This window comes from Oryzias latipes, chromosome 4 (genome assembly GCF_002234675.1).
Source record: "Oryzias latipes chromosome 4, ASM223467v1".
NCBI lineage: Eukaryota > Metazoa > Chordata > Actinopteri > Beloniformes > Adrianichthyidae > Oryzias > Oryzias latipes.
The window spans coordinates 9073453-9087193 of record NC_019862.2 but is presented as its reverse complement, the minus strand read 5'-3'; the positions used below and the strand labels follow the sequence as shown (position 1 = coordinate 9087193).

The 13741-nt window shown below is 39.1% G+C and overlaps 1 protein-coding gene across 1 annotated transcript; it reads left to right on the top strand.

Annotated features, from left to right (window-relative positions):
• Positions 1 to 727: 727 nt before the first annotated feature.
• On the top strand, positions 728 to 13670 carry mfn1 (mitofusin 1). The gene is made up of 18 exons (XM_004067727.4): positions 728 to 885; positions 1293 to 1449; positions 1549 to 1684; positions 1957 to 2119; positions 2259 to 2383; positions 2520 to 2628; positions 4602 to 4709; positions 4870 to 5023; positions 5331 to 5398; positions 6245 to 6366; positions 7156 to 7282; positions 7451 to 7555; positions 8655 to 8757; positions 9218 to 9435; positions 9526 to 9705; positions 10586 to 10782; positions 11474 to 11608; positions 12934 to 13670. The coding sequence occupies exons 2-18, from the start codon at positions 1302 to 1304 to the stop codon at positions 13001 to 13003; spliced, it is 2268 nt and encodes a 755-aa protein (XP_004067775.1). The 5' UTR covers positions 728 to 885; positions 1293 to 1301; the 3' UTR covers positions 13004 to 13670.
• Positions 13671 to 13741: the final 71 nt, after the last annotated feature.

Sequence of the window (13741 nt, the reverse complement as noted above, 5' to 3'; positions counted from 1 at the left end):
CATCAAGGTTTGCGTTACACAAAGGTTTTGTAAATGTTAACATTAGGATACATATGGTAAACATCCAACCATGCACCAAAGATGTCAGTCTTTTTGTATTTGTAATCAGTTCAGTCATTTAGTTTTACGAGTTTTTTTTCTAATGTATTAGTCCGTATGATTTCCTTCCAAGGTGCAGTGTAAAAATAATAGTTTGAAAAGGATTTATTATGTTATGAAACGGAAAAGCATGAGACCATGGTAGTTATTCGTTTATTATGCTATATGGAATACAAAATCTTAATGATAATGGTTATTTATTTATACTAATTTATTTGACTTACAATCAGTAAATGAACAAATGCTGACAACTTTAACAGCAGAGGTCTCTTTAAAGGAGTTATGCATTTTTCTGGGCGCCTATTGGCTCTGTTTGCATTCCGATCCTTAACTCCGCCCACCGGACTTTTGCTTGAAAAAGCCTTCATCTGCAGAGAAGGGAAACGGAAACACTGATACATACAGTTTCAAAATAAAGAAACATGATCACACAGATTTCAAATTTACTTTCAAGTAAGTCGGCATTGTGAAATATACTAATTATACATAAAAAATAAATATATAAAAAATTACCAAGGGATACTCGTAAACTTCCCGAACAATCAGCAGTCATATATTTTTGTGACAATGTCACACTGAGAAAGTTTTTATTTTGAAGGTCTGTACCGGAAGTTGTCTTTAAGTTCGTAATAAATTGCCGTCTATGCCTTTGCTGGGTACAAACAGAAGGTTAGCCAGGTTCAAAGCAGGACTTTTTTTTATAGTGATGGAAGTTTTCTGTACTGCCTACATGGATTTGTAGTGTTTATGTAATGAGAAGACAATATCAACTGTTTTAGGACTGTGGTAAGGAAAATAAAACAAAATTCACTTTTTGCTAATGCTAACTATGTGTTTGCGCTAGTTTGCTAGCTTAATTTGTTATACACTCACGGTTTGGGGACTTACCATATTTTGGTTTTGTGTGTTCAGTGTTATAACTAATGTTAAAAAAAAGGAAAAGTACACTTCCTTTGAGTGACCGATTTCTGTCATCTGCATGTGATACTGCAGGTCGTCCTTGTGTGTCACGCGTAAATTATGCTGTTTTTCTTTGGTAACTGCACATGTGTGTTTGACTTGTCAGGCGGGTCAGCTTTCCCACGTGTGTCCGCAATATTTTACTCATGCTACAGCTGTAAACAGGCTCAGTCTAAATAGCATTTCTGCTGATTTGGACTTTACCTACATCGAGTCCCTCTGTCTCTCCACAGTTTGGCACCATGTCTGCAGCCCCCCAACTCCGGCGGACAGACTCATCCCGGGGGGAGTTCTCCCCTCTAAAGCACTTTGTTGTGGCCAAGAAAAAGATTAGCGATGTGTTTGAACAACTGCTCAACTATGTGAAAGAGACCTCAGAGTTTGTGGAAGGTGGTCGTTTTCCTGAATGTCACTATTTAATGATATGTGAAAATGAACGCCATGTTTACCTGTTTATGTTATTCTTTTTTTTTTTTTCTGTGCTGACAGACATCAGTGGGAATACAGCTTTGGAGAACGTTGCCACCCCGGATCAAAAGTCTGAGATCCAGGCCTATGCGGACAAACTTGCAGTCATTAAGGAGGTGCTTGCTCGGAGGCACATGAAGGTAGCATTTTTTGGCAGGTGAGTTCATGTTCCACAGAATTGTTGACTTCTATACATTACCTGAGATTTTTGGGGGATGTGTCGTAAGTATCGTACTTTAACAAGCAAGGACATGTTATTTTTACAGCATTTTCACACAAAAATCATAAACAATTCAAATATCGCAATAAAAAAAACCATTAAATAAAACCTGCTTTTAAGGTAAAAAATAATAATAGATTTAAGTTTAAGGGCTTGAGATGACACTCCAGCACAAAAAATTAGTTTACTTGTGTGTTCTTTGCTTTTAGAACTAGCAATGGGAAAAGCACAGTGATCAATGCGATGCTGAGGGACCGCGTGCTGCCCAGTGGAATTGGCCACACTACCAACTGCTTTTTGAGTGTGGAGGGCACAGATGATGACAGGTCTTATCTGAAAACAGAGGGTTCTGATGAGGAGAAGAGTATTAAGGTACATTTTGGTACTTTGGTTTTTACATTTCCTGCTTTTAAACTGTTTTGATCTAAATTGAAGAGAACGTTGGCATTTTGTGTAATTTTCTTGAAACCTTTTAGTCATCAATCTAATTTAACTCACAATTCCTCCACAGACTGTAAACCAGATGGCCCATGCGCTCCATATGGATGAGAGTCTGGACGCAGGCTGTCTGGTCCGTGTGTTCTGGCCAAAAACCAAGTGTGCGCTACTTCGAGATGACCTGGTTCTAGTAGACAGGTGACAGGATCAGTCATTTGGTTTTAAAGTGTTCTGCATTATATTTTGCAATTCCCAAACGTGTTAATAATTTTTTTTTACAAATGTCAAATTGAATGTATATATTTTCTGCCTCTTCCTGTCACTCGTTCTTTAGTCCTGGGACAGATGTAACGACACAACTGGACAGCTGGATTGACAAGTTTTGCCTTGATGCTGACGTCTTCGTGCTGGTGGCCAACTCAGAGTCCACTCTCATGAACACGGTAATGACTGTCACCCACACAAGTTTATGTTTAGTCAACATCCTAAAGGATTTACAGAATATGTGGGGATCTGGGTTAACCATTGTAGTCCATTTGCTTTAGGGGTTAAGGAAACATTCAAGGTTAGAGAATTCCTTCAGCCAGAAACAGGCTAGCTGGATGACTTCTGAACTAATAAATGATGGAAAATTGTGCCTCCCCCCCTGAAATGTTGGTTTGTTGTTAAGTTTTGATCTTGTGACATTTTCACTGTTTTAAAGTGAGAATAACTACAAAACTTTGGTTTCAAAAGTTTCCTCAACTCTCAGCCAGTTTTGTAATACTTAGAGAAAACAAACCTTCATATTTCATTTCAATTTGTCAATTCAGACAAAGTAATTATATAGAACACTCTTTTTTTTATTGAATTAACAGTTAAAAAAAAGCTGTTTCTGATTTTAAAATATGATTAGATAAATGCTTTTTTTATTCCTGTATGGAGGTTAACACATACATTTTACATTATGAAAGAAATAGAAAACAATAAACAGCTCTGTTTCATATCATTGTGTTTCTGCAGGATTATCTGAACATTTAAATAGCTGAGGCTTATTTTACCCATTGTGATGATCAGCATATACAGACAAGACTATAAATATTTGGACAGAGACTCATTCTTTCTAATTTTGTTTCTGTACTTTATCACAGTGAATTTGTCCCATGAAATGAAGGGATTGTGTTTAAAAAATACGTTTTTCACATTTTTATGCAATCTTTTTGTTCAACCCATGGAATAAAAGCTGAAAGTCTGCACTTCAATGGCATCTGAGTTTTTTTTTTTATTTAAAATTCACTGTGGTAATGTACAGAAACTAAATTAGAAAGAATGTGTCTGTGTCCAAATATTTATGGTTATGACTGCATATCGCTTTCCTTTGCCGCTGCAAATGAGGCTGGTGCGTTGTTACCGTGACAACGTGTTGTACCAGTAACGACCGCTTGTTGTTAAAGCAACCCACACGAGGAAAAAAAACAAGAATAAAGTACTAAAAACTGGTTTATTTTTTTTTGTAAGTGACCATGGTATAAGCGTGTTAATGGCTTTCAAAGTGTGCATTATCAGAAATTAATGCACTTCGCATCGGATGGTTCAGCCTTCCACCGCGTGCGTTAATTTCCGATAATGCACACTTCGTCAGCCATTAACCCTTACTTGACTAACACCAAACAGTCTCAGCAGCAAGTACAGCACCCTTGCAGGGATGTCACTTTCAGATTTTTGGTAAATGTCTTCCTCTGAGCCCGTTTGTGGTTTCACATGGACAGACAGGTTTCACTTGTTCTTGACCACTCAGGCATTCATGCATAGTCATGCTAAAGTCATCCACTGACAGAGCTCCAGTAGTGGAAGGAAAGGAAAAGCACTCTCACGTTTAGTCTGCCTCTTTGTTTTTGTTTTTTTGTGTGTGAAAATAAACCACACTCTAAATAATAAGCATATGTATAATGTGGTCCCCCGTTTATTGTGGGGGTTATGTTCTAAAGTAGTGATCTTTATTTTTAAGAATTAATCATGATGTTTTAAGGCTGTAAAGCTTTTTACTATTCTATACAAGTTTCTCAGACAGACAAACCATTTTCAACCTTTTCTCTCTTGTTTAAACTCTCAAAGTTCAAGCCTTTGTAAAGTCCAGGATAATAGAATGAAAACAAAGACCTGATTCCCATCGAAGATGTGAATTTGGAAAAATGAACACTTTCTGTACAGGAGATACGGCACAGAGGAGATTGATTGACAATGAAGTACAGTCAATGGGGATGCAGAACACAATGCACTGTAAAAAAGCATTCAAATAATACAACGAGGCTGTGAAATGTGAACCACGATATAGCAAGGGAACACTATATAAAATGAAATAAAGTATGTTGTTTTGCTGATCTAAGCTGCTCGGCGCAGCCTTAATCATGACCTGTCCTTCTTCCCTATTTTACAGGAAAAACATTTTTTCCACAAAGTCAATGAGCGCCTGTCAAAGCCGAACATCTTCATCCTCAACAATCGCTGGGATGCTTCAGCAAACGAACCTGAATACATGGAGGATGTAAGTTAGTGTCATGTCAGAAAAATACATAAAACCTTCTTTAGTGTCATCAGTTTAATGAAAAATCCAAACACTTTCTTTCTATTTTCATGCAGAAACATTGATTTTTGGATTGATAGTGAGTGTTTCTCAGTCAAAAATGTGGCCTTTCCCATCACAGGTGAGGAAGCAGCACACGGACCGTTGTGTTAACTTCTTGGTGGAGGAGCTGAAAGTTGTGGACCGGGAACAGGCGCCCAATCGCATTTTCTTCATCTCTGCAAAAGAAGTGTTGAACTCGCGCATGCAGCGCGCCCAGGGCATGCCTGAGACCGGTGGGTGTTAAAACATTCCTGGACGCGTGTCTCCAGATGAACACAACCCCTGTGTTGTACAGTACATGTACAAGCCACATGTTTGTGGTCTCTATTCAGACGGGATTTTTCATGTTTAGTTCTTTGCTTTGTTCCAATTGTCTTTTATTTAATAAAGAAAAAAAATGTTAAAATGTTTCTATGCAAATAAGTATAAACAGAAGTGGTGATTGTTGTCATTGAAAATTTAAAACTAAATTATTATGACTGGCTATATTTTGTCATTTTTTTTATTTGATCCTTCTGATGTGGTGCATTTCTCCAACAGGTGGCGCTCTGGCTGAAGGCTTCCAAGAGAGGCTGAAAGAGTTTCAAAGCTTTGAGAGAAGATTTGAGGTTTGTGCACATGTGGGCTTTTGAAAAGCAATTGATTTATAGGTATTATTTATTTAATGTAAATGTATGCACCAGTCCAACATGGCCAACAAATACGATTATTTTTGGACGTTCTAGAAATGGTAACTTCAAGAAATTCCGCTGTTGTAGAAACAATGTTGTCTGTGTGTGTTTGTGAAGGGGTGTGCGTTGGATGATTGTTGTGACACAAGCAGGTATGTGCTAAAAACGAAAGCAACAACAAACAAATGTCTGCCAGTGTGGAGCAGAACTGCTGCTGAGGGTTTTTGGCAGGCCTTTAAGTCAAAGCCGACACCCACAGGGGCTCCTTCAACCAATCACTGTGCCTTTCCATCAACCTGCGTCTTCATTGCTGAAATCTAGATTCACTCTGGTTGAGGGCATCCGTTACAGTTTATTTCACTTTTGTGATGGCGTCTCAGCTGCTTTCATTTTGTGTTTATGTTGTGTACAAAGGCGGCTTCAGGGAAAACCTGCATTGTGTCAGAGATGGAAGGAAATGTCAATGACACAATGTGCTTGTCTTTATAAGTTATCCATAGAGTTTGTTTGATTTGCAGTGTTGTCTGTGTTCTCATTTTTTATAATTTCGCCTCACAAAACTGTGACGGTGCAAAAATACGGCTGTGGGACACAAGATACACACTCTGCTGCTGCTGCCATTTTCCCACCTGTTTTCACTTCTGTTCTGTTTTCTTTTAAGTTAAAAGTAGCAGGTGTCTATCTTGTCTGGTGTTACCCCCCCCTCCCCAGACGGCGCACAAACATGGGGGCGTCTAAAGCCGCTAAAGCCGTCACAGTAACTTGTGTGTTATGGCCTCGCAGGAGTGTATCTCGCAGTCAGCAGTGAAAACAAAGTTTGAGCAGCACACTATCAGGGCCAAGCAGATCACTGAGAAAGTCAAGAGCATCATGGACGACATCCACATTGAGGCGGCGGAGAAGCGGTGAGCAGCTGGCTGAACATATTTCTTCCACCTCTGAGTTTTTAGTTGATAGGATGAACTGATTTAAAGCCCCACTCTGATGAAAACCATTCTTTTGGGTTGTTCTTGTGGCATTTTTCTCATGATGGAGGACGTATGTAAAGAAAATTAAGCTTCAAATTGCATTTGTGAGTATTTCTTCATTCAAATTGTTGTGAATCTAAAGAAAATGTGTAGATGTGACATAGAAGCTGCAATCGGCAGGCCACAAGCTCCCTGCTCTGCACTCGTAGATGACTAGATCCATGTTACGTCTTGGTTTTTCCCCGTCAAAGCTGGCATCTGGATCTAAACTGCACTGGCTCCAGCACTGCTCACTATTTTTCTTTTACTGGTAATGTTAGTTCGGGGCGGTCTTACTCCACGCCAACGGTTCTGCCCTCAGGGGCGACTGTGTAATGAACTCCTGCTGCTCTGCAGAAACTACGTCCTAGAAAACGACCCAGGTTTTGGCTAAAAACGGCATAATGATAACTAAACGACCACTGGGAGCGCTTTGAAAATAGATCAAAGGATGATCGGAGTGGGACTTTAAGAGTTTTACTAAAATTGTCTTTTTTTTGTCAAAGTCAGTAAGTTTTATGCAGGTACAGTTAACCAAAGATTAAATAAATTTTGATATAAAAAAAAGCTAAACTAGTCAAATAATGGTAAACTTTCCGAGGATTTTTAAACATTTTCCCAAATCCATTCAGTTGATCAATTTGTGAATGAGTTTCTTCCTTGGGGGGGGGGGGTGTGGTGTTTCAGAGTTGCAGCTTTGGAGGCCAGAGAGAACCAAACGGACCGACTGGAGTTTGTCAAGAATCAGCTCAACCTGCTGATCGCTGAAATTAAGAAGAAGATCAAAGCTATCAGCGAGGATGTGGAGTCCAAGGTATCACTGAGCAGAAGCAGCCTCCCCCCTGACTCAGAAACCTGACTGCTTATGTCAGCGGATCCTAGTGTTGAAGCAAATCGGAATTTATGTTTTTATTTAGTCAGAAAAGTAGGATTTACAGAGTCTGTCTCCTGCTCAAACTGAACCTTGTTGTGTTTCACCCAGGTGTCCATTGCCATGGGAGAGGAGATCTGTCGTCTTCATGTTATTGTGGATGAGTTTCACGCCGACTTCCATCCTTCACCTCAAGTTCTTAAGATCTACAAGTCTGTAAGTGAAGCCTTCACTCAAAAATAAACACAGAACTGTTTAGCTCATGTATTGCATGCAAGAGTACAAATGAAAATCAAATCTAATTGATGCACATGTTTTCTTTGAATTCTGTCTGTAAAAATAATTGATTGTACTGAAACAAAGTCTTTTGATGATTTCACTATAGTGTCAATGGTTCTAGTGCATCGCCAGGCAGGCATTGTTAAAAATCCAGTAGCTGGATTAATCTGGATTAAGAAAGGCTTCAGTTTTGTTTAGCACTCTGTCCCTTTACCTACTAAATCCTCAAATATCATTTAAGAGACACAAAGATACTAGAAAACACACTGATCTGTATCTTTTCTTAGATGAAAATGACAATGAAAGCAAAGTAGCCTGTGTGAGAGATTATGATTGACCAAAATAAAGTCTTTTTATGTTTAGTGTCGCCTCATGCATCTGCTAACATTACAAATTACTCTTTAGTAGATTTTATAAAAAATTAAACCATTTCTGCTTTTCATTTGGTCATTAAAAGACGTACGATTGATTCTTCAATCAAAGCTTTTCTTTGTTTTGTCTGAATTGCTAGCTCTACTTGCCTCTTTTTAAATGCTACTAGTAAGATTTTTAAAAAATATTTTGTTTATCCAATCAAGCAATATGAACATGTTAAAGAACAAGTTCTTATTTGCAAACTTCACCTGGCCAAATGGCTATTAAAATTGGCACATTTAATACATAAATTGTGATAGAAATAATTTCAATAAAAATGTTTTTGTTGCTAAACAAAACAGGGAAATAAGAACTTTTGATGATATCAGAGGAAACTCTTCAGTCCCCCTGAACTCAATCAAATAAGAAAAATAAACTGTTCTTTACATATAGGAATAAGTGAATGCTCTGCAGCAGTTTATCATTTAGAAATGTAAAGATGTTACTAAATAGTCAAATATAGCAGCCTGTGGACATCTGCTCATCTAAATTTACACTCACATGGATCATTTTTATGTTTCAGTTTATTTTTTCCTTTATTTATTTATTGTCTTTCTGCTAAATGCTTTTTTGCAATGTTGTTATTAAAGGGTTAACTTGTGCAAACCCTTGCTGTTGATAGGATCTCCTGTCCCATGTGGAGGAGGGTATGGGCAAGAACCTGGCCTTCCGCTGCACCAATGCCGTCAATGCTTCTGTGCAGTCCACTCAGAAATACATGATAGGTAAAGGAACGTGTTTATTTTATTGTTTTTTCCGTTTCTCGGAACCGTTCCTACTTCAAGACTTTAGTTTCCATTGAGAAAACTCTGAGAAAGCTGCTGAAGTTAGTCAGAAGCTCACGAGTACTCACCAGCATTCTGTAACTCTCAGGGCATGGCTATATTTACCCCCTTCTCTGACTGCCTGGTCCCATGCCTCATTATGCCTCAAATGCGTCAGTGTGACAGGCACACAAGCAGGCTGTCCTCACTGATGTTGATGTGTTTAATGATGTTCATGTGTTTAATGATGTAAAAGGTTTAGCTGCTGCTATAACATTTACTTTTTCTACTCCTTTTCCATTCTGTTCTGGGTTAAATGAGAGGTGAAAAGACAATTTGGTTAAAAAATGATTCATTATAAAGTTGAGTTAAAAAAATAAAAAATAAACCCGTTAGCAACTTCTGTACTGTTCCTCCTCAGAGAGCATGCAGCCTCTTCTTCCTGCCGCGGCCCAGAGTCAAATTTGCATGCTGGTTCCCAACCGAACGCTTGACCTGAGCTACGACCTCAACTGCAGCACACTTTGCAGCGACTTTCAAGAGGACATTGAGTTCAGGTTCTCGCTGGGATGGCAAGCTTTAGTCCACCGCTTCCTGGGCTCTGTCAATGCGCAGAGGGCTCTCAAACTGGTAGATCAGGTAACCTTTGCTCTGCTCTTTGTTTTTGAAGCCATCATAGAAACGTGGCGTTTTTGAGCCGTCCCACTAAACTCTGTCTGGATTCTACAGACGTCCCGATCAGCGCTGCCCGTGGCTCAAACGCCATCCTCGGGCCCGCCTTCCATCGCAGCCCCCGCCAACAATGAGGCCGCGCTCATGAGCCAGGAAGAGCTGATGATAGCACTGGCCAACAACGTGGCATCCCTAACTTCACGCACTTCCATGACTGTTATCATTGCTGGAGGAGTGGTATGTGGTTTTCACAAGCACAAATATGTGACCTATTTTCAACACTTTGCTCTCTGCTTCTAAACCATTGACTGTATATAAGAACTGGACTGGGTGACTCCTCCCCTCTGGCCTTCCAAACAGGAAGTACCTGCTGACTCCAAGAAGCCAAAACCCTATAGAATTTCATTGAGAAATGAACAGCTATTACTCATTCTATTGGTCAGAATAACCATTTTTGCTCTGAAACCCTCATGTTCTTAATAATCCTATTTTTGTTTCATATATTTTTCTTTATTGCAAGTTATTCAAGTTATAAACTGCCCACTGGGATGCCTCAATAAAAGTAGATGGTCTCGCGTCGAACAATCTAACCGTTTAATTGACAGATTCTGTCAATTGGTAGGGGTGTGGCCTCCCAAGAAGCTCACTATTGATTGGCTCGAGTGGTTGCCAAAGAAATGACTCAGATCGACTCGGACCAATCACTGCTTTGTGATAACGTCTGATCCCAACACGGTGGCGTTGGTATATGACAAAATGGCGACTGAATAGATTTGTATTATTTTTTTCATTTTAATGTGACAAAATTTCAAAATATACTACAATATATAGAGTGTAGTACACAAATATATATCTGTACATATTCTTCAAAAAAAATCAAAGTATAAAACAACAATCAACCCAACATAAAACAATAAAGTAAAATATAAACATTATTTTGTCAGTAATGATAAGCTATTGAGACTACTCTAAGCTGTTATTACTTAAAAATCTAAGTGTTTTAAATGACTGTGTCGTCCCTGATTTGTGTGAAAATATTTGCGTGATACGTTGCGTTTGTTTCTTTAGTCTTACATTTTTTGACAGATGAATATTTTTTGTTGCGTTTCCCCCTCAGGTGTGGAAAACGGTGGGCTGGAGGCTCATCGCTCTGTCGGCTTCTCTTTACGGCGTGCTGTACCTGTACGAGAGACTCACGTGGACCACGAAGGCGAAGGAGCGAGCTCTGAAGCGGCAGTTTGTGGATTACGCAACCGAGAAGCTGCAGCTCATCGTGAGCTTCACAAGTGCTAACTGCAGTCACCAGGTCCAGCAGTAAGTTTCCACACGGCTTTGGCTTCTCGGGACATGATGCTTTTCAGTCGGCATGCAACAATTCACTCTCCCCACGATTCGGCTCAAACCTCGATTATCATCATTTTTGTTTTAACATCAAGGTTTTGTTTCAGTTTGAAATGGGATTTTGTAAATTACAAAAAAAAAAAAAAACATGTTGAAAAGTCAATTTATTTAATACGCTTATAAGCAAGTAACACCTTCCAGTTGTACTAAGGCTGATGTAACAGCGTTAAATTTGGCATATTCACGTGTTTGACACTTTCAATATAAACATATGTAAACATATACAGCGGTGATGCAATGACTCCTTTTCCCCACAATTCAGTGTAACAAATAGTTTGGTTTTAAATGGAAAATCTTTACTTTTTAATGTAATTTTAATCATATTTGTCATTTTTTTTGCTACTTTACGATTCCTGATCATTTTTTACCCGTTTATACCCGTGTTTTAGGGTATCTTTATAGGATTATGTTATTATTGATTTCATTATTTTGTTTGGATTTTAATTCCAGTCACTTGAGTCTTTGTTACATATCGATGCAAACCTTCACACACACACACACAAACACACACGCATGCGCACAAAGCTCATCCCCTGCCGTCCCTCTCTTCTGTATCCGAGCTAAATAAATAAGTAGAATGACAATGTGCCTTCTGTGTTGCCAGGGAGATGGCTACGACCTTTGCTCGGCTCTGTCAGCAGGTGGACCAGACACAGAAAGAGCTGGAGGCAGACATCCGTCAACTGACAGACAAGATAGATCAGATGGAGAAGGTCCAGAGTCGCTCAAAGAGCCTGCGGTCAGTACAACTCCTTAAGTCACTGAAGGATCTCTACAATCTGTTGTGGGAATTCTCACAATATTTTATGCCTTGGATCATAAGTGAGTCATAATGCCAGACAAAGTATCCATTTACTGAAATTCATGGACTTTGCGGAAGCAACCGTCCGATGTCCATGAATTTCTGATGGACACCTCGAAGGACAGCATCCCGTTTATACCATGGTCACTTATGAAAGAAATCCCTTTTCACAATAGGGGGACTATTTGATATGTGATGTGACGTGTTGTCATGGTAACGACTACAGAGCCTGCACCAACCTCACTCTGCCGCAGCAGGTGTATAAAGACTAACCTAGGAAGTAAAGTAGTATGTAAGATAAATCTCATGTTAAAGACCCACTCTGATCATCTTTTGATCTATTTTCAAAGTGCCCCCCAGTGGTTTTAGGGTTAAACTGTTTTTAATCCAAAAGCTTGTCGTTTTCTAGGACATCATTTACACAGAGCGGCAGGACTTTATTAAAAATGCGCATCTGAGATATGGGCGGGACTGTTGGCACAGAGTAACCCCGCCCCCTTACTGTCATCCATCTGTTTACATGCTCTCCCGCTAACTTACAGCCCCTCAAACCCCCAACCTAACATTACCGGAGGCACAAAAATGGCGAGGAGCTATCCGGCCGTACAGTTTTGAGCCAGAAACCAACTCAGACGAGGAAAACAAAGACGGCCATGGATCTATTTGTCTGCAGTTGGATGTGGCCTGCCAAAGTAGTTCCTAAATAACCAACATCATCTTTTTCAAACAGCATTTTTTCATCCGCTCCACAACAACACGATAAAACACCATTTTCATCAGAGTGGCTCTTACGAGTGATACAAGCATCATTTCAGAGGGAAACTTTGGCTCAGAATGCTTGTTATTACCCGATGATGAAGCAAACAAAGTTCACAAGCAGTTTCCTTGATCGCTTTTACTGCAAGAAATATCCCCCATTAACTCTGATAAAATGAATAACAACATTCTTTTAGTAATTAATAATGAACTAATTTATAAACATGGGTTCACTCTGAATCAAGACAGACAACAAATGACTTGATTTAAAGGCAACATTGCTGTTGGGATAAACTGGAACAACGAATGTCCACTCGTGTTGTGAGTTTCCGTTGGTCCCTTAACCAGCTGGTGCTTATACCAGCTTAGTTATGTAGAGCATTCAGGCTACTTCTTTATGGGTATCCATGATTACTTTCTATTCACCCATACCATGGTATAGATGACTATAATGATCCTTTGATTAAACTGGGTCAATTTTGTTTTTGTTTTCTTTTGCATTGCAGGCATAAAGCGACAGAGCTGGAGAGACAACTGGAGGAATTTACACAGCAGTACCTGCAGCCACAGGAGTGAAGATGCTCCATCTCCTCCCTCGGCTCTTTGGCTCTCATGGAGCTCCTCATTCCTCAGATCAGAGCCCCGCTTACAAATCTTTTACAAAAAAAAAACTACAACACCAGAAAACTCAACAACAAAAAAACATTTCTACACATTGGAATGCAGAAAAACAAAACTACAATCCCTAAATATGATAAGTCTGGTTTCAATTGTTTCTGTTTTTTTTTTTTTCTTTTCCATTTCAATAAAATACAAATAATCTGTAATGTTGATTAAAAGAATCTTAATTTGATGTGTTTCTCAGCCCCTCAGTCATGAAACTGCGATGCTGTATTTTCACGTTAACATGCTCTGGCACTCATTTTCAGTATGGTTCTTTCAGATTACCTGTTAAAGAACACATTAAGATGGCATGTTTGCTCAAGTATTTGCCTCCAAACATCAACTGCCTGAACAGAATTTCACAATAAAAGCATTTATTAGAAAACCCCCAAATAGATTTTAGGTTTAGCAATCAAATCTGATGCTGCATTTTTAACAACCTTTCAAATATTTTGTAATATTATATTTATATGTTCTATAGTACAACAGTTGGGCCCGATTATTTTGTAATCTTTTTTTTTTCTTCTCTTGAACAAATGTGGAAATACTCCCAGAATGTAATAAATGGTTCTCAAACAAAGTGCGTGCCTTCATATGAACGTTCCAGCCCACCGTGCTCGTGTTAAACGCCTCTGACTTCCTGAAAAAACA